This window comes from Symphodus melops (genome assembly GCF_947650265.1).
Source record: "Symphodus melops genome assembly, chromosome: 23".
In the NCBI taxonomy this organism is placed as follows: Eukaryota; Metazoa; Chordata; class Actinopteri; order Labriformes; family Labridae; genus Symphodus; species Symphodus melops.
The window spans coordinates 7730978-7752755 of NC_136713.1; the positions used below are offsets into that span (position 1 = coordinate 7730978).

The 21778-nt window shown below is 42.4% G+C and overlaps 2 protein-coding genes across 6 annotated transcripts in view; one reads left to right on the forward strand and one right to left on the reverse strand.

The window, feature by feature from the left end:
• Nucleotides 1-224: 224 nt before the first annotated feature.
• On the reverse strand, nt 225-11235 carry ptger2a (prostaglandin E receptor 2a (subtype EP2)). Of its 2 annotated transcripts, none has more exons than XM_079335969.1 (3): nt 10354-11235; nt 8701-9615; nt 225-2753 (listed from the first exon to the last, which is right to left on the reverse strand). In XM_079335969.1, exons 2-3 carry the CDS (start codon nt 9520-9522, stop codon nt 2466-2468), a joined length of 1110 nt encoding a protein of 369 aa, XP_079192095.1. In that variant the 5' UTR covers nt 9523-9615; nt 10354-11235; the 3' UTR covers nt 225-2465. The 2 variants fall into 2 exon arrangements, with proteins under 2 accessions (XP_079192095.1, XP_079192094.1); XM_079335968.1 differs by having other exon boundaries at nt 10350-11235.
• Nucleotides 8780-21778, forward strand: part of nid2a (nidogen 2a (osteonidogen)) — a 42415-nt gene continuing 29416 nt past the window's right edge. For all 4 annotated transcript variants that reach the window (XM_079335964.1, XM_079335965.1, XM_079335966.1 and 1 more), the window contains exons 1-4: nt 8780-8868; nt 14533-14931; nt 15987-16172; nt 16391-16507. In XM_079335964.1, coding sequence (XP_079192090.1) covers nt 14725-14931; nt 15987-16172; nt 16391-16507 — 510 coding nt within the window. In that variant the 5' untranslated portion in view covers nt 8780-8868; nt 14533-14724. The remainder of the gene's footprint in view (nt 8869-14532; nt 14932-15986; nt 16173-16390; nt 16508-21778) is intronic.

Genomic DNA, 21778 nt, shown 5'->3' on the forward strand with positions numbered 1-21778 from the left:
GTGAGCTGGAAACAGGTACTGTCTTCCTGTCAGCACTTGTTCACAGGTCTCAGCCACATTTCGATGACCTACTTACGATACTCCAACGTTAGTTGGAAAACCCTGCAGTCAGACCTCCAGTGAAACGTGTCGTAATGAAAGATTTGCCTCTGGTCTCCACATCTGGAAGCCATCCACAAACCGTATGCCCTGAAGAAAACTGACACAAAGCAGGTTGGACTGAGTACTGGCTGGATGAGATGTTTATTTGCACAAGCAATAAAACACACACACACACACACACACACACACACTGCTGTGTGCTCAGTGCAATAAGTTTCATGTACAGTACTTTAATATCAGAGTACAGAGACATTCAGGTAGATAGCATTCTGTTTGGACATGGTTACATTTCAGTGCTGTCTGTCACACACACACAAATGCACATTCACACACACGTGACTAGCGTTGGCTGCGGGACATTAACGTGGGCAATTTTGAAGCCTGAGAAAAAGAAGAAGTCAGTCACAAATAAGAAGAAAAACCAACACAAACACACAACGCAAAGCTCACAGTACACAGGAAGCAGTAAGTCACTGTCGTAACCACAGAACATTTTAGCTCACAACCAACAACAGATCAACAACAGCAAAACATGCGCTCTCACACACTCCGGAAGCAAAATCCTTTACTTGATGTTCACACACTTTTTGACATTCTCTGAAATACCCCTCCCCCTCCCCCCCCATATTAGACAAGTTAATTTAGCAAACTTTTTTCCATTTCAATCGGACCCCTGGCTGTTACGTAACGCCACTCACCGCAGCGAGTGTTTTTCTAGTTCGAGAGATTTATGACCGGAGATCCTCCGCTAATCTCTAGTAGCTTATTTTCTTGCCAGACACTTGAGATCTGTCTGAATCCGATCCTTTTTAAAGAATCACATCTTGTAATGGTTACAATTCGCTGTGAGTTTTTTTTGTGTGTGTAATTCGTCCCAGTTTGAATCCAACATGTGTAACTATTTTGGCCAGTGTGAACGCGTAAGGCAACACAGGAGGAAAGTGTCACTTCTTCCAGGAAACTTGTTGGTCATCTGAAGCGCGTCAGATAGAACTGACATCACTAAGCCGTTAAATGGAGTAAAGATGGCGGGCGACAGATCAGCTGTATTTTTTTCAAACAGATCAGTGGACGTTATCATGAAGACATTGTTATGGACTGTCATCATGACGTTCTGCATTAAGGCTCTGGACCTGCTTTGTAGCACAGACAATGTTCCAGATGTTCCGTTTCAAACTGCACACTTGAATAAAAGTTGTGGTGGAGTGTCGGCTGAATCCGTTACGACACTCCAGTAAAGCCCATACTGTATGATCATGACTTCAGATTATGACTATTATTGTCTACTCCCTGAGTGAAGTCTGGACTTCTCTTGTTCCAGGCCGGTTGCCCTTCGACCTCTTCAGCAGGAATCTGTTTGGAATGTGAGGGGAAAGGTTACCGAAGGGGGGCGGAGTCTCAGGTCAGCGGGGGTTGAGAATCTCAGAGGTGATGTTCTCACGTTCTCAAGGTGATGACATAAAACAGGAAGTCCCACCTCAGGCATCTCATAATGACTAATAAGAGGCCCCATGTACAGATGACACCTCATACATGACGTCTAATACTGGAATAGATCCACCACCTTGTTTTTTCTGCAGAAGAAGAATGGTAAAGTCAGAGCTGCACATGGACCTATAGGACGGAGGTGTTGTCTAAGCCCAGCCCCTTTTTCTTCCAACGCCGAGCGTGTCGTCGGTCATGTCTGTCAGTTAAGTCACGATCGCCTGATCTGACACTTTGACTCTTTGAACAGATAAACAGATTGTGCAAAGATCTTTTTTTTTTTTTTTTTCCCACAAACTTAATTTTGGTTTTCTTCATAGTGAACCTTTTTGACATCTCAGTAATTGTTTGGTAAGTAGTTATAGTATTTGAATCAAATAAGGTGTGAACAGCAAGGCCTCAAGTCATTGGGTAATTCCTTCTTCAGTGTTTGTCCTGAATCAAAGGCTTATTCTATTTTAATACACACCCAAGCCTTTTCCACGTCATCGGTGGATTTAATACACACCAAAACATTTGCAACTTGTCTTATCCAGAACAAAACAGAACCTGAATAGTCTTTTTCTTTGCCTTCCCCTATCAGCAGCCGAACAGAATTAGTTAATGGTGTAAAATGTAAGCAGCAAAGGAGGCACAAGGTTGAGCTTTAACACTTATAATACAGCTTTAATAATGCTTTGAACTTTACTGAAATGCTCGCGGAGGGTGTAAATCCATGGAAATGGACTGACTGTGGCTCATTTTCACAATGAGCTCTCATGAAGAAAAGAGATGTTTTGGTCCAACACAGCTCTCTGCTTCAACGGATTACCAAGGAGAACCCCCATCCAATATCGAGTCCAATAAATATGAATATTTCAGATAAAACACTGGTATGGTCATAGAGCTTCTGCAGTCTGAAAATTCTCCTTGTACTCCACGTCTTTAGAAGAAAGTTGGACGTTAGTCAGATAAGTCTCTTTGTCCAAAGATGTTTTTGAAACAGAAACCCTGGAGGTTCCCAAGGGCGCCTGGCAAACCGACGCCCATAAAAAGTGCAGCACGCTGGGGGAGAGGAGGATGAAGACCCAGGGATCGATGATGGAGTTGACAGAGATGAAGCGGAGGGCGATCAGGTCCATCGAGTGAGACTCTTCACCTGACGTCGAGTTGATGTACACTCGAATCTGGAGAAGTGAAAAGCAAAGAACGGGTGTTAAACAAGCTGCCAACGCTCTGCTTCCACCACCCATGACAGGCGCAGGTAGTCGACATATGCTTTCTCACATCTCTAAACCAAAAAACACTGTTTACTGACGACACTTGAGTGATTGTGTACTTTGGCCGTGAGTCCAAATCTCCTTGCCCACACTCCCAGTAAAAAGTCACTTTTCCATTCCTTTTAAATATGATCCTCTTACAGGCAGGAAGCACTATCACCCAGTCTGCTCAGGATGTTTGCAGAGTCCCTAATGCAAAGTGGATATTTCAATTACTCTCCGCATCGTCTTGTTTGCTTTTCAGGCGGCCCGCTGTGGCCAACACAGGCCGGTTATAAATCATTCAGAGTGTCAACATTTATGTGGCTTTAGGAGAGGCTGTGAGGCAGATGGTGAACGCGGAGGCAAACTGAGATTCCCATGCCGGTTTACAGGATTCTACCCATCGGGACTGTCTAAGTGCCTGTGTAGCTTATTTATGAATCAGCAGCCACGGTGAGCACGTTTTAACACTTCATCAGCACATTGCCTCTTTATATGTCACATAGCGTTACTCCATGAACACATTTTACAACTACAACGCAGCTAATTGACCCCTAAGGGTGCAACAAGCGAAAAGTCAATATGACCATGCTGTAAAAAAACAGAGATAGAGCCAATACACAACATATGCTTAAAGCAACTACATGATGGTTATTACTGTATGCAATGTGATCAACTTTATTTTTCTTGTCAAATAAAAAGTGCCTTCAGGTTTGTACATCCACTAATATACAGGCAGGTCGAGTAGAGGCCTCGAGCCAGGAGAGTGAAGAAATCTACAGTCGTAATCACGAGTCATGTTGTCAGTTTTGCATTCGTACTTTGCAAAAGAGCAAACACGTGTAAGCCTAAATTTGCATTTACAGCTCTTTTCTGCACCCATCTGCACTCCAGGGGAGTGGAGATTTAAAAAAGAAAAGGAGAACTCAAAAGTCCCTCTACGTGACTCCCGATCAATCCTCAGAAGCAGCTGCCTCGTTATCTTTTTCGAAAAGTACATTATTAGCTTCACAAAGAAAATATGTTGTTTCCTGAATTTCCCTCGGGATCAATAAAGTATCTATCTATCTATCTATCTATCTATCTATCTATCTATCTATCTATCTATCTATCTATCTATCTATCTATCTATCTATCTATCTATCTATCTATCTATCTATCTATCTATCTATCTATCTATCTATCTATCTATCTATCTATCTATCTATCTATCTATCTATCTATCTATCTATCTATCTATCTATCTATCTATCTATCTATCTATCAAGAAGGCAGACTGCTGTTTTGATTTCAGCTAAGCACATTCATGACTGGCACATTTGAAATCCATGGAATTGTTTTGTAATAGTGTTGTGAATGTTACAAAAGACCTTTTTTTTCCTTCCTCATTTCTTCACCTAATACGGTAAAAAGAAAGTTTCGCAGACACAAAGCAGAACGTTAAAGAGTCGTTTTTAAATTTTGGTTAGCACCTGCCATCGGCTTCTTCCAAATAACAGATCAAGTTGAGATAACAATGTTCTGTCAACCTAAACTTATTGTTGTAAAGCTCATTTTTCAGCATACTAAAAAAAAAAAAAAAAAACATTTGGCCTTTTCTATTGAAAGCAGCTTTTTAACCAGCACCGTGGGGCCAAGAATGAGCAGCTGATTTCCTTCTTTAGTTTCTGGGTTAAAATGATGTCAGCCAGCCAGTGCTGTGATTGGCTGAGGCACAAAGCAGTGAACTCCCTGAGCATGATGTTCACAGGTTTAATACAATCCATGGAAGCTCTGACCACTTCACAGGTTTATAAATCCCTGCAGCTGCTCTCTCCAGGGGCCCGAGAGGAACAATATCCAGTGAAATGTCAAGGCAAAAGTGAACAGGTTGCTCAGCCAATCCATGCGCTGTTCACTCTCTGTGAAATTTTCCATTATTTTCCACCTTTATCTCCCCCTAACTGAAGAAACTGGATCAGATTTTACTTCTGTAAAAGCTCCCAGCGTCCTCAGAAAGTGACGCTCACACCGACATTGTCCCACCTCTGTCATTATGCCGATCTCCTGCTGCTCGCTCACTCGACCCTGTGGCTTTGTTTGCTTTTACTAGTCCATGAGGACTAATTGCGGTTTTTTTGTTGTTGTTTTTTTTTCTCGTGCAGCTGACAAATACACAGCTGCAATTGGTGGGAAGGAATCTTGCTTTAAGGCACACCAGCAGCTGTCTGATCAGCATGTGCGAAACTACTGAAATCTCTTTTCTTCCAAAGCGCTGTCGACAAACGGTTATTGTTACAAATGATGATCCCAAAAAAAATCAACGTCACTGTAACGGGAGAATCCGCACGCAGCTGGAAAACACAAATGACGCAAAAGAAATTAACAAAATATGTTGTTTTCTTTCTTCTTTGAGCGTCGAGCAGCTCCATGCCTATCCCAGCGTCTACCCCAAATGAAACCACATGTTATCATTGCTGTGATTAGCGACAGGCCTTGCCGTGTGTGAGACAAACAGAAAAGGAGAAGGTTCGCGTTTGTGCGTGCGGAGACAGATTTTTCCTTTTTTTTTCTCTCTCTCAGTACAGCCATGAAATCCACCTCACACTGTGAACCCAATTTCTTCTCCTCTCCCAGCACCCAACAGGAAGCGTAATAAAAGCATTAATGGGAAGTGTCTGCGACTGCGAGAGGGTTGTGCTCTGGTTTTTAGTTTCAGCAAAATACTGGGATCATTTAAGCTGCTGCCTCTGGTTTTTACAGCATTTCTCATTGGTAATCAACAACATGAGTAATGATTCCAAGTATTTCATTTTGATAGGCTTATCTTCGTGTTCCCACATGCCTCTTATTCAGGAATGGTTGAGGTTTCAGGAGAAGTTCAAGCCAGAATGAAAGTTTGGAACAAACAACTTCGACCCGTACTGCGTTTTGATTGTCCATTTCAACATTATTACTTTTGTCTTTTTTTTCCCACCACGTCTCCATTTACTCTCCATTGTCTCATTTTCTGTGCCAGAAGGCTTCTGTTTTGGCCTTTTCAATATTTAATGCAATCACAGATAACCTGAGGCGCATCACGTCATCAGCGTGCAGTTCCACATTGGCCGAAAAAATGCAATATGATCTTTCTGTCTGTGTGTGGTGTGCTTCATATCCCAACCTCCAAATATGGTATCACATTGCTGGCTTGACAGTCATGGATGTCTATTAAAGGCTCCTGATAAATTATGCACAAGTAGTTATATTTAGCAGTCAAGGAAGCGCTTATCAGAATATCAAAGAATCAATCATGTGGTAAAGGATTTAAAACTTAAAAATAATTATCTGTAAACATCTGTGAAACATCTGTATGCTTGCACATGATGGTACATTGTCTTTTAAATCCTTCTGGATTTTCCTCTGATCGGTTTGACGCAGCATTGTAGCCACCTTTGATTCAAGATTTGTCCCCACAAACACAGATAATCTCTCAACGTATACACTCCTCTTCAGGATGAAGAATTCATGATGGATACGCCGTCAGCTTAGCATATTTAATGGCTGCCTTCTATACAGCAGACCCTTTCCTCTTTGTTGGGCTCATAGGTAAAATAATGGAAAAGCAAAATCAATTTGAAGCATTAGCCCTCAGGATAATCACTTAGGATGTGCTTATAGTGAAATATGGTTAAAGGGTTTTTTTACATCTTCCTGCAGGGGAACATTTACCAGAAGGTTAATGTCACCATTCTGCAGAAATATGAGGAGAAGAGTCACATGTGACATCCACAAGTAAGCCGTGCACCCGTATGTTTAACATAGTGTTCCCATGACAAGCAGTATCCATCACCAACCGTGGTGAAACAGCTGGTGACCGCTGAATCTGGTCTGCTGCTCTGATCGCCCTTAAGAAGCTCCTTTCTCTTGAAATTAAGAGAAATCTTCCTTTTTGGCAGATTTGCTCAATAAATACAACATATTTACCGTATTTAAAATTTGACATGTACGCCCTCGCACCCTCAATAGATCCGTACTTGCATGTAAGGCGTTTAATATGGACTTGATTTTAGATCTGATGCTCCCACAGGTGAGGTGATCAGTTACAGTCTAATTTGTTTCCCTGTCCTTAACTCGCCTCGTCCTCTGTCCTTCTGCTCGTCCTTGTTCAACCTCACTGCGCCGGGTCATCTATTTTAATCCTAACTCCTGAGGAGGCAGTGTAGAAGGTCAACGGGGGAAGCTGATCCCAGTGTCCTCCACCTGCCCGCATTGGTCGACACCTGGTACACAGTGTACAACGGAGGAAACACAATGTGTTGCTGTTCAAGACACTGTCATTTTACGACAAGTGAACTTCCTGTGGTTATGTTTTACGTTAATCTATATGTTTAGAAATGAACAGGGAATACTTATCTCCTACTGAGGTCGACTGGAGTTGAAACGAAAAAGTAATGGTTCAGTACTGAATGAATCACATCATTATGTCTCGGGCAAATTAACGAGCCATATCCAATCCAGTTTTTGAAGACCTCCAGGATTTACAAGGATTTCATATACTTAATTCTTAGCTCATTTCAATCCTCATTTAATCCTTTAAACCCCAGAAGTAACATCCAGTGAACAATGAACAATGAATCAAAGATGGAGGTACAAGAAAAATGCCAAACATTACGTCGTAAAATGTTAACGGCACTGCTACAAAAATTTGTTTGGCCTCTATCCTAATTTCTTAAAAATCTGAGGATGCATTTTTTTTTTATTGCTCACTTGTTTGTATTTGAATGATCAAGGTACATAATAGGGGGCCTGACCACGTCCAGTGACCGCAGAGTGCTCCTCGCTGTTTGCTTGGTATCACGCCAACTACTCTGAGTCATCGAACTACGACATATTCTCCAGTTTTATGATCTTGGCGTCTTTCTGAAAATGCTACGGCAACCTTAGCTTGCACACAGCAAGCTAAGGTTGCGTAAATACAACGGCCATAGAGGCTTCCAAACAGTAGTCCACAATATTTGGTAGAGTTCAGCTTCATGTAAGTTTCACAGCTTCCACTCTACTTCCAGGTTTAGGCTCTAAAAGGTTTATTAGGTAGGAACATGGGCTCTCGCTGTTGCCGTTTTCTCTCTTTTTTTTTCTGGTGCTATAAAATTTAATTTGATGCAAAAATTGGCGGAGAGGTGACACATTCATTTAAAGCCCCAGGCAACATTCAGCTGTGCTCTAGACGGCCCATTACTGCAGTCTGCAGAGAAAAGCACAACATCATATTCTGCTGGGAGAGTTACCGACTATTCTCTTGAAAGACAAAGTGCTACTTTCCAAACAGTGATGGTTATAAAAATATCTTTTGAAAACTTGCTGAGACCGCTCAATGACTAATCACAGCATGAGTTGTGGGTTGAATGAAAAACATGTCACAGTTCACTGAAACAACATCCCCCCTCATCACCCAATCGGGATCTGTTTTACAGGGATGATAATATGATTGGCACACTGTTACAGTCTTGTAAAATGGCTCAACCTGTGTTTAAATAAATATTCCAGACACAATGTTTAATTTTCACGAACATGCAAGATCTTAATTGGCAAGTTTTAATAAAAAAAAAAAAAACTAGCAAATGTAATTAAATGTTTAAAAAAGCTTCAATAAATAAATCTGTAAGATCCAAATTTCTCCTCATTTCCAAGAGGAAGACTCTCAATTTAAAGTTGATTATATACAAAAAAAAAACTATTTATTTTGCTTCTTTTTTCCCTCTTTCATAACCTCAAATGGATACTGTGCTGTGATTGGTTTATTTTAGAATTGGAAATAATGAATCCATTTATTAGCTGTGAGGTTTTTTGTTTGTTCGTTTTATCTGGTTGTGTTTTTGCGTGTATAAATGTGTGCCATTTGTCATCTTACCACTAAGGGCAGTGTGCAGATGATGAAGATGATGGTCATGAACACCAGCAGGATGAGATGCTCCACCTCCTCGGCCATCGACACCGTCCTGCGCTGGCTGCTCGGCCTCGTGCTGGCCATGACTGAGCCGCCGTTCCTCTTGCGACGCTGGTACATCCTGAACAGCTGGTAAACCACAAAACAGTTGCACGCCACTATAGCTAGCACCAGCACTAGCATCACTGACGCGTAGAGGCACGAGTAGGCGCGGTAGGCCGGAATTGAAGGCTTCATGTCAATAAAGCACCACGTGCCGGGACAGTATTGTACATAAACACCAAATCCCGCAAAAGGGAGAAGGCAGAATAATATGCAAAACATAAACACTGATGGTATTGTGATGTAGGCACATTTCTTGGTGACATGGCGGCTGTACAGATAAGGGTACCCAATGGCAAAACCTCTCTCTAGCGCCATCATGAAGAGGAGCGACATGGTGGCCAAGCTGAAGAAGGTCATGCTAAAACCGAAGTACTTGCACACGCTCTGGGAGTCGGAGGACATCCCCACCAGGGTAGTGTTTCGATGATACGACATCAGCACCAGCGGACTGACCAGGCAAGTCCCAGCCAGGTCCGTGACCACCAGCGACGTGATGAGGACGTGGAAAAGCGATCGGCGCCGCACGTCTCCGACCCTCATGTCTCTCCGTCGTCGGAACTCCAGGATCATCAAGGCAGCCACGTTGCCGAAGATCCCCGTGGCGAACATGACCGCACTGATCACGGGATTCGTGTCAGGGTTGATGTGCTCCTGGGTGTGGCACGGGTCTTTCGCTGCCATGACTGGAATCTGTTAGGATTGGTGGAGAAAATATTTCCCTGCTTCCATTGATACAGTTAAAAAGGCGTCCTTAAGAAGTTGTCTGCAGCCATCCTGCAAACAGAGAGGAACAAAGGATGCATCTGAGATTCAGAATTGTGCTTTATTTAACGCTGGTTTGGACAGTTTGTCATGTCATCGGCATCATCAGCTGAAACTTGTTTCATGAAAATGGATTCAGACATAGCTTAAGGACAGGCAGCATTTAATTATTATTTTCCAGCATTTTCTAGAAACAAGCAATGATTGTTTATGTGCCGGTCATTGACCCTATAACATCTTGCATCGGTCACACTGGATGTTTACAAGTAATCCCCACTTTATACCAACAAATCAGAGCCAGTTATACTATAGACCTCTTCACATAATTTTTGCAGGCTACCGTCTCATATTTCTTGAACATACAGAAAAAGAGGGAGCATGTTCTTTTTACATTTTACACATTTAGCATGTGCTGAAAAAGTCGAACTGTGCTCCACTATGAGATTGTGAAACTTGTAGTTGTTCCCCTTCTGTCTCTTAAAAGTCATATATCAGCTGACTAGCAGGGATAAAAAGAGCTGTAGTCATGAGTTTAAGACGTCCCAGTTGTTCTGAATGCTGAATGTTTCCCACACATGCAGCTGTTGTTTCACTCAGAATCAAGTGGAGGTTTTTTTTTTTTAAATATGTAAGTGCAATAGTAAACAAAATCCTACAAAATGCAACACAGATCTATTCCTATTACATGACTTCTATTGTTTGTGTGCGTTCATGTTTACTGTGTAAGTGACAGATAAGTGACTCACCTACTTGCACTTGTCCAAATGCCACCACCTCTGTCCAAAAAAACAGCGTCCTTCCCTTGTCCAAAAACACTAAACAGAGCTCAGCCAGATGTTTCCAGGTGTTGGGCTCTCGGTGGACGGCTTGTCGAAAAAGTATGTAGGCACAATTGAAATGCCGATCTTATCACACAGCACGCGCAATACTCGCAACACAACGTGCTGACTGAGTTGGAAAGCACGCGCAAAAGAACTTGACAGCAAAGTTTGAATTCATCCAGAAAGAGGTTGTTTAGTGGATGGGATTTGTGCCGAATGAAAACTCCAACTGCATACTTACAAAATAATCAAGATGAGCTCAAGCCGGCTTGACCTTTTTATGTCGGCAAGGAAATTTGACATTTTTCTGCATGGAGTTCGGCTACCACAGAGAAGAGCGCTTCAGGCAAAGACAGTCACATCAGCGTGGACTTGAAGCGTCAAACAATCAACCATTTCACAACTCGCTCCCCGTATCGTGGACGTTTATTTCCCTGTTTTACAGTCCAGGTCGAGTTTTTTGATGTGGAAAAATGAATCCCGGTGAATGTTTCGCGAAGCTGCTCGGGTTCGAAGGTGAGGTGTGGAGAGGGCGAGGCGCGCGGCGCTGTGATGAGGCAGGCTTTGGATGGACCCGGGGTATTAGGAAAGATGCGCTGACGTCACACGGACTCCTTACAAACGGGCTGGAGTTCATAAAAAGAAAAAAAAAAGCTGTACAGCCTTCAACTTCATGATGTATTCCAACAAAGAAGAAGAAACTCGTAACGCACAACCTGCCTTCTTTCATAGGAGAGGATTTTTTTTATAATGAACTACAGTATAATTAATTTTCCATCACATTGAGCTCAAAAACACTTCTATTGTGTGAAAGTAAACATGCAAACTCTACCAGCCACTTTGCATGAATGTGTACAGTACAAGTCACAGTTCTGACTTTCTGACCTGCAATTAGCATGGTGCCAAAAATAACGAGAGCAAAGTAGCACCTCATGCAGACGCCTCTAAACCTGTGAACAACACAATGTGGGTAAACACATGTGTTTGCCTTTGTATTTCCACGAGAGAATTTTACAGCAAAAAAATCAGAGTGTCTAGTCTGAACAGTGTGTGGCTGTGTTTTATGTGTAGAGATTGCATGTTGTTCTCCTGGGTGTCCTCTCTCAATCTTATGGATTTGAGGTCTTAATTTCCCCTGGGAATCGAAATATGATTGTTAGCCTTCCATCTCTGTACCTCCCTAACCTCCAATGATGCATCCTTTTGATAATGTATCTCTATCCCAACTCATCATTAATTCAACACGAGCCAGCATTTGGTAACAGCAACATCCTTTTAAACAGGCGGAAACCTGGAGCCCAACCAGACTCATTGGTCCAGACTCAAAGCCATGTACCGCGACGAGCTGGGCTGAGAACGATCAAGAAGAAGAAGAAGACAGAGATGAAATCACACTGTTTCAGAGTTTCAGAGTGAGTTCTATAGTCTGTATAACACATGGACGCAGTCTCAGTATGTCATCACCCATATGTTTCTGGAGAAGCATTTTCAAGCCCAACAATGGAGGTCACCATATTGTTGCAATTGTTGGAGCTGAGCCGGGCCTCAAGCCTTCTGGATACAAGACACCTCCTCTCTAGGGTTTCCACCTTCTAAGAGTTCAAGGCAACTTAGAAATACGGGGCAAACCGCGTCCCGTATTTAAGTGTGAAATACGGGACAGGTGGCAACCCTACCTGTCGGTCAACACAACCATGTATGCATAACATGCAGCCTTCATAAAATTAAAATGGTTGAGTTGTGAACACTTACAGCTTGTACAAGTTTAACAAATAAAGAAATATGGAAAGCTATTTTGACTGTTTTTGATCCAGAGTGTAGACACGTTTATTTCTGCTGCATTTCTGTTTTCACACGGAAGGTTCAGACTTGGTTTGTATGGAAACTCGATTGAAATGAGGATGACATCAACCTTAAAGGAATTACCTACCATCTGCCCCTTTTAGACCGTAAAAGCTTTCAACATATTCTGTCATGTTTGAAAATGTTCTTCTAATTACATGTGAGCCAAACAGGATCCTAAAATAGGCGGTGATGTACGCTGAAAGCTCTGAAATGAGACTTGAGTGCTTTTCTACAAGCCCATTAACCAATCCTTTATTATGACATACTGCCATTACGCCCTCTCTCTCTCTTTCTACTCACTTTTGACCCTTTACAGGTAGGCTGCAGAGATTCAAAGACACTAACTCGTAGAGAGCACAGGTTTATAATTTATAAAGTATAGGACCGGTATTTTTTTCTCCTCCTGTCTCTCCACCTCTTGCATGTCTTCCTGTTTCTTCTCTGTCTCTCTTTCCCTTTGGAGCACGGTCAACCTTTCCCCTTGGTCTAAACTTGTGTCCTCCTGCAGCAGAGGCCCCTTTTACCTCTTCCTCTGCCCGCACTCACACCCTTTTCCCCCTTCACCTTCTTTTGCTTCCTTTTCCTCTTCTTTCATCTCTTCTTTTTTCTTTCCCCATCCTCACCTTCTGTTTCTTTCCTCTCCTTCCTGCTCTTTTAACTGTTGTCCATTTTTCTTCTTTCCTTCCTTCTTTACATATTTACTTTATTATGAATTAAACTGCTTTTTGCGACATTATTTTGGAGCTTTGCACTTTCCTCCAATCGCCATTTCAAACAGAGTCCGACAAATGGTTAATGCATCCAATAACTAATCCGCAAGTTTACCCTCAGAATCCAGATTGTCTGAAGTGGGCATCTTAACCTCCTCACTGTTTGTCCGTGCACTTCATTTAGAAGCTATTCAATTATTGATCAGGGTCCTAACCCATAAATCCTCTGGCCTGCTCTGCTCGTAAACAGCCTTTGTCCAGGACCTGCCATCTGTTAAAGTGCTGACAAGTGATGATTTATTTTAACTTCTACACACGCACGCACACACACACACACACACACACACACACACACACACACACACACACACACACACATACACACACACACACACACACATACAATCATACAGTCGAACAGCTCAACAAAATACTTAGGCGCGTGGCCCGAGCCAGCCTTCTAATGGCCCTTCCTTGAATCATTGATGAGTTTATTGATTTGGGTGATATCACAAATGAAGCCGCTTCGTCAGCAGGATGTAATCAAAAACATGATGAGATGAGAACGATCTAATGTTTGTATTTACACCTGGGAGTTTCAAACGTGGAGTGTCCAACACCTGATATAAATAACATGGACTCTGATGTGCTGTGTGCTTTATTTAGCCTTGTCTTTGCTTCCACCTACAGGTTCCTCTGTGTAACTACAAACACCATGTGTGGTCAGAAGAGATAGATTCATTTGAACCAGCGACCCTCTGGTTTTCAACCACGGTCGCGTTCGTCCTTTATTGTCAAATTCACTTTTTCACTTTAAATAGAAAAACAACATTTGAAACTACAAATGAAGATTAATTTGCTGATTGTCTTCTCTCATAGTGCAAACACATCTGTGCTTCGGCCTTTCTCTCTCTCTCTCTCTCTCTCTCTCGCTTTCTTCTTCTTTTGTTCCTATTGGCTGATGTTCCCTCAGTCCAGATGTCTTGGATCCAGATTTTAATCACCTGCTTTACTCATCCTCTCTACACTGTACACATCTCTCTGTTTGAATAGTGTCCATCTTTATTTACTTTTTCAGTGCTTGAGGATGTAATGTGAAGATCTGACACTAGGTGGCACACATGATTCAGTGTTTAAGTGTCAAGTGAATCGCTTTTATACAAGTAGTGAATTACTAAAGTAAAGTGAACGTGTAAATGTCTGATGATGTAGACTGCTGATTTAAAATACTGAATGACTACTGATCAGACTATTCAATGCAATAAGTAAATTAATAAGAGGTATCTGTAGTATTATGGGATGTTGAAATGATGTGCTAGATATTAAGTAACATAGGCTACTTATTTTTAAGGAGGTACGTTTCTCCTTCTCCTTGTTATGTTTGAACGTTTTAACCAAATTTAGCCGTTTTACCCCCACTTTTGTATACAAGTTTATGTTTGTTTTAATGTGTTTCATTCACATTCTGCCTTTTTTTTTTGGACATTGTTTTGAAAGAGATGGAGTTACATCCGGATTAAGATCGCTCTATTTGTCTTTTCTCTTAATACAAGCCAGATGTTACCGGGCTGCCGCTGTCGCTGAATCCGCCTCGGACCAATCAGAGCGCGCCGACGCGCCTCCCTCCCTCCCTCCTCCCCGCTGAGTATCAGCGGCCCGCTGCAGAGGAGGAAAGTTCTCCTCGTTTCTTCCTGAACCTCTCTGCCTCTCACAGCGCAGAGCTGCTCATTCAAGCCGGCTCCACCATGCAGAGAGGGCAACTGTTGTCTGTGTGCGCGCTCTGCTGGAGCGTCAGCGCGTGTGTGGTTACAGCCATCCAGAGGGCTGATCTGTTCCCTTATGGCTCTATGAGTGGAGATATGATCCTGGCAGAGGGCGACGATGAAACGTCCAAAGTGCTGACCCTGCCCAGACCTTTATACTTCTACGACTCCCAATTCTCCCAGCTATATGTGAGTACAGCTTCATTCATCCTGTTTGCATGCATCATGATCACTGCACGATTGTGAAATTGTAAAAGTAAAATTTTTTTCAGATGATGTTTGCAGCTGTTGAATAAGAGTGAGACTCATGAGCATATTTAAAATTCAATAAACTAACAATGACAAGAGGGGTGTCTCCTTTGTTTGCTGTTGTGCTGAATTCTCTGACATGACCATAAATTAAGTCAGAATTTCATAAATCTTCATGAAGAATTCTCCAACAGAGCTCAACAGGCTGGTGATTGATAACATCAGCATGTCATACAAGCACCAGTATCTGTTAAACAAAGTCAGCTACACTTTCTTTTGCTGCTATGTGCGACTTTTAATGCAAAACAATGCCAAATTGTACCTGAAACATCAAAAATGTTTGTACTCATCATGCAGAACGGTCACTGAAAGTGTCCCATTATTATGTAATCGGACACTAGTGATTGGCAGCGACTTACAAGAACAACACTGAGGTGCAGAGTTGAGGTATTTGTAATTGACCCACAGTGTAACAAATACAAATGTCTGCTGAAATCAGACAATGAAGAAGAAGAACAGTCCGTTTTATATATAGCAAGAAAGATACAGTTCTAATACGACATAACTAGAGTAGTAAAAAGTGCTTTAAGTAGCATGTACCTGTACTTGAAATGTCATCCCATTGGTTCAGGCTCTTTTATGTTGAAAATACAAGTTGATAACGGTAGTAGATGGTTTAAAAAGTTCCAACTGATCATTCTTAGGAATCCTCGAAGGAGCCCAAGAGGTTTCTTCAAGAGGCTTTGTTGGTTTACGGGGAGGATCTCGGGGTTCATTATGTGGTTCCTGGGGACTATGAGAAGGTTCCAGCGGTTTATGAGGGGATATGAGTTCATTAGAAGGTTTCCTGGGTTCAAGGCGGCCTTTAAGATTTCCCCTAGAGGAGGTTTACGATGGATTTTCAAGTATTCAGGGGTCCCAGCTTGTGCTGAGGGACACCAATTGGTCTGCTTTGTAAAACCGGCGGTCTCATTGTTGACTCGTTCTGCCTCTAGGTGGCTACCAACGGCATCATATCAGCGCAGGACTTGCCCATGGAGAAGCAATACGTCGACGACGGCTTCCCAACCGATTTCCCTGCTGTGGCACCGTTTCTGGCGGACATCGACACCAGCGGAGGGCGAGGACAGATTTACTTCAGGGTGACAGAGACGCCCAGTGTGCTCAACAAAATGGCCCAGGTCGGTTCATGCATTTAATCGAAAAACAAGCCAACACAACTACATGGTTGGATGTTGACTTAAGACTTTAATAAGTACGACTCTGTGCTTTGTAATTAACTATCTGAATTCTTCCCTTTTCAATTCATCTTCCACTAGTTCAGTCCATTGTACATTCCTTTCCTTCTTTTCTCTTTCTTTCACTCGCTCATTCACCATTGGTTCATCTGCTCACCCAGGAGGTGCATCGAGGGTTCCCCGATTCAAAATTCACACCCACGCATGTTGTGGTGGCTACATGGGAGAACGTGGCGGCATACGAGGAACAAACTCGTCACAGTGGACCTTCCAACAAGGTAAGATTAAAAGTTCTTGAAAACGCACAGTCCAGAACATGTCTCGGAAAAGTTCAGGACGTCCTCTGACATCTTTCTGACATGCTTATTCACACGTGTCTCTCAATGCGGGGGGGGGGAGATATCAGGCAGCAGGACATGATGTAAAAAAAGATGCTACTTGACAGTATTATGATAGTTGTTTGCCTTAATATCAACGCTAAGTGTTTTGGGACATTTTTACAGTATAAACAAATGACAAGCAGAGTGGAGTCTGAAGCATAGGATTGCACTGGTTGCCTGACATTAACATCAATGTCTCAGCGTTGGTGAATTTTCCTGAATATTTCATGCAGCATTGTCGCATCCTCTCACTTCAACTTCATGTGGAAAATTCCTCTAGGGGCCTGGCAGAAGAAATTCCTGGTAAAGTCGGGGTGGATGGGGGGGGGGGATTCAAATGTGTTTCGTTCACACATGCAGCTCATCTGTAAAATTCTTGAAATTTTCAGGAGTTTTATGCATGTGTGAAAGCATCCGATTGACGCAGGTAACGGCCTCCAACTTGACATCTTTTTGGATTGATTTGTGATGGGATTAGTTGTTCTATTGCCACGTCAAAGGCCAACGTATCCCTCAGATGAACGTTGAAAGTTCTCGTGAGAGACGATCCCAAATTCCTGAAGGATGTGCATCACTTGTAATCAGCCAAGGGTGGGGGTCCTATTTGTAATTCCCCTTCCCCTCCTAATCTGCCTCTTAACCTTTTCAAGCGGTCAGAGGTCATCTTTTAGGGTCATCAAAGTGCCTCCCGACTCATTATCCTCTCCTCCAATTCACTCACAGGTAGACGCAAACATGCTCGCCCATTCCTGCTCACATGCTCTGTTGGCCATCGCTCCCCTTCCTGTTAGTTAGCTTATTATTAGTTAATCATTTGGTTTGCAAAGACATCATATACATCTTCAAAACAGGATTATTCTCAGGGGGATTACTTGAGATGTAAATAGCATTTTTTCTTGTTGGCCTTGATGTGGAGCAGAAACAGAGTCAGTCTTTTACGAACAGCGCGATGCACCTGCACCTTTCACCAAACACTCGTTTTCTTTAGCTTCTTTAACCTTCTTTCAACTCTCCCACGACCCGGGAGCGACGCACACTTCACAGTCGCACTTTATCTCACTCATCCATCATTTCCTTGGGATCGTCAAACATGTCATTTGGTACTAATTAAAGGGAAAATTTGAATTTTCAGTCAAGAAATGCAGCTCTTAAAGCCGAGCAAGTAACCTTTCATTATTCACTTATTTAAGATTTTGCTCCCTGCATTCGATGAGATGCCTAACTTCAGACAAATGTAACAATTTGTACGTACAGATAGTCGAATGAACCCTGATAAATCAGTCTTCAGATAATTAAAGGGCCACTCAAGTAATTCAGTGTTGCACATCCATAAAGTCTGGGCGCTAACATGAGACACATTTAAAAAGAAAAAGGAGTCCACACCAAGATATCCCATTTTTAGAATCTGCTGTGGGTGCATAGACATCAGGTCCTACAGTTCCCATCATGCAACTCACCTGCATTCTGCATTAGAGCCTCCTAAATTACTTACATCTTTAAACGACACATTGCAAGTTGAAGCAGTCAAGACAAACTTAAATGACCCTGATCATTAACCCCGTCACCACTTACATCAGCGTTATGTCCTGAACCTTCATATCAACCCAAATACATTTGAACGTTTCCAAGAAATGACAGCCGTTTCAAGTTATTCTCCAGAACAGAATCCAAGAAAAACCGTGCCTTCTGAATTTATCGATCAAACAAACGTGTGTGTGGGATAGAGGGCTTGAAGGGAGTGGCAGATTTAAAGAACCCCCCCCTCCCCAAGAGATCTCGCTGGCTCATCTGTTTATTCTTTTTTTCCAAAATCTTAAGGTCTGGTTTCTTTTACGCCTCCTTTGAGTTCTGATTAATTGAAGGCAAACAAATCTGTCATAGATTCTAATTCAAGGCTCAATATTGGTCTATTCTTATATTCTGTTCAGGCTCTATTCAATGTTGGGCAAAGGCTGATTTTAAGGTAAAAAGTGTTTTATTACGTGCTAAAAAGGGGGATTGTTGTGTGATTTAAAGGGCCTGACTCGCCTGTCAGATTGAAGCAGTCGGGGTCCCTGCTGGGATTTACTTCAGTGGGTCCCTCTCTGCGCTGATAGCATCTCCCTTTGAAGTGATTAGCCAGAGGTGCTGGGTGGGGTGCGCTTGGGGGGAGTTTGGTATGTGTGTGCGAACTGATTAACTTGAGGTGTGTGTTTGTCAGGATGTATATTAAGTGTGACGAGGGAGGGGGTTTAGCATTTTGAGGGGGAAGGGGGCAGACTGTGTGGAGTTTGGGAGCCGGATACTGAGATGAGAAGAAAAAACCCCCCCAGTAATTTATAGCGATGGAAATAAGAGCAGAAGAGAGAAAGTTTACATCCCTTATAGGTGGGTTTGTGTATTCTATAAAATGAGTTTAAAAGAGGCTATTACCATAATTGGAAAGTAATTGCTTGACTCGAAACCTAAAACACACACTCTGTTGTATCTACCACCATGTAGCTCAATTTGCTAATGACCAGAGCCATTTACACCGAGCCTGGCCTTCTGTGTTGATCTTATAGGAAGTTTTCCTTTGCTAACCATTCTTCACATTAGTTCACATGTCATGTTTTTGAATGCTGGGTGCGCAGAATGCTACGTGTTGGGTCAGAAACAAACGTGCTGAAAAAGCACATTATCTTCAGAAAAAACTGACGCTTCATTATATATTAAATAAAAATATACTGCATGTATCCACTCAAGCAACATTACCAAATCAAAATTACTACAGGATTTCTCATAACAAAAAACAGTTTCTTCAAATTGATTACATAATGAGAGACACTTTTAGCCATGCTAGAAATGTTTAGCAAATATTTAGCAAAATTGGAAAATTTAGTTTATTGACCCCTCCTCACACGCATACACTTGTACATCTGTGCTACAGATTGTCATGCAATTTGCAAGATCCTTTCCACTCGCTGTGCTTGTTTACATCTGCGTAGTAGAGCAGGAAGAGCAGCCCGTTCAGCCTGGCCTGGAGCAAATCTATGACTATATGACAAGTGGCTGCATGGCAGTACAAGCCAATATGTAAAACTATACGTAAATGTATTAGTGATGAGTAATTCTTGTGCGGACTAGAGAGGGTGATGACGTTGAACTTTATATTGGTTTTAATGTGCACATAGTGCTAGAATAATAATAATAATAATAATTTACACTTTATTAATCCCACGAGGGGAAATTCGGTTTTACACTCTGTCTAACACACACATAGGCCGAGATACACACTCATGCACAAACAGGGTTCTAGTGACATGCATTAATGGAGAGGTCTCAGAGTGAGGGGGCTGCCCACAGCGAGCGCTCCAGAGCAGTTTTGGGGTTCGGTGCCTTGCTCAGGGGCACCTCGGCAGTGCTCAGGAAATGGACTGGCACCTCTCCAGTTACCAGACCAGTTTCCGGACTTGGTCCGTGCCGGGACTTGAACCGGCGACCCTCCGGTTCCCAACCCAAGTCCCTACAGACTGAGCTACTGCCGCCCCAATGCCTGAAGACCACCTTCTTGTATAATTATATAGTGCACTTCTTCCTAATATTTTACAGTGCGTATCAAAGACAATAAATACAGTAGTTAAAAGCTTACATAGGCTGCTCAGTGTTATCGAGGGCTTTGTGGTGATGCATACCAAAAGAGGGGCTCAACATATAAAAACACTGGAATGGAATTGGTATGTGTGGTATGTACACAATATTGCAAAAGTGTCCTGAAGTTCCCCTCCGGAGAGCATTACTGCGTCTGAAGCAGACCTCAGAGTCTCTTCAAAGCTGCATTTTGCAGAAAGGGAACGTGTCGGTGGTTGGGGAGTTTCTCGCTTCATATTTGCTGTTGCGGAGGTCAGACGAGGCTGACTGAATGAATACATGGACTCCTCTGTTCGATTTGGTCCAGCACAACAGGCGCTATTGTTTTCTTTTAGTTTGTATTTGTTGTTTCTAACGGGGGGCCTAGCGGTGACACAGGGGGAATCCCTTGAATTTTGTGTGTCCTGGTTAAAGAAAAGTGTTTCTAAAGTTCAGCTTTCATAGTATGTTTTATTGTTTTTATAACAGTTTAGACAAAACAAGGGTTTGCGTCATGTTGTGGCTTTGCAGCTCAATAATATAGCCACTAAAATATAGACTAGGATGTTTTCTGTCTTAACTAATTACTAGTACGGTCGTCTTTCTTTCATTTGTAATTGTGGGAAAGATGTTCATGCTTTGAAAGCTTGCAGGATCTAAGAAAAGCAGATTTGGTTTTACCCACCATGTGCTCTTGAGTGGATCAAAAAGCTGCTGCAAGACCTGACATTGTACAATTTCCTCAAGATTTAAAAGAGCAGGGAATCCTTCTGACCAGAGCGAAACCTAAAACAGGCATACCACCCCCAAATAAATTCACATGACAACAGTGAAATACTGACTGCACTGTTCCTGGCCACACGCCTGGTCTCTGTGTGTGTGTGCATGTGTGTGTGCGCGTGTGTGTGCCAGTTCCCACGCTGTAGGCAGTTCCGTTGTAGCACTCTGGTGAGGCTGGCAACTTGACTGCAGCTGCTCTCTGTCTCTCTCTGTGCCTGTTTGCAGCTGTGCTGCGGCCGCAGAGCTGAAAAACCAGCGACCAACAAACAAGTGTCATACATTCATCCTAAACCTCCCTCTCTCTCTCTCTCTCTCTTTCTCTCTCGCTTCTTTGGGATGTTCCTGGCCAACCAAAGTGGGATGCCGCTTTAGATAATTATAACATGATTCAAACCATTTGCTCCAGAGCGTTGAGTCACTTATTCGAAACACAGACAAGATGAGCAATCAGCTACATTCTCCCTAAGTCATTGGCTGACTAGACTAAACTATATAAAGACAGAGTAAACCAGCTCAATATATAAACACCACTAGACAAGACCAAACACAAGTAAATATGATGAGACTACACTAAATGAGACATAAAATCGCTTCCACACAACACCTGCTCTGTGTTAGCAGCAGCTGTCAGGTTTTAAGATGTATAATTAAACCATGTCATGTCATATAGAGCTAAGTAAGTTGCATGTTTGCCGACTAACAGTTCCATATTATTGGACATGTTTTTCATTTTTGTGTTCTTGCTTTACATGCATAATATTAGATGAAAGGATCAATGCCATTTTATGTGTGCATGCTAAA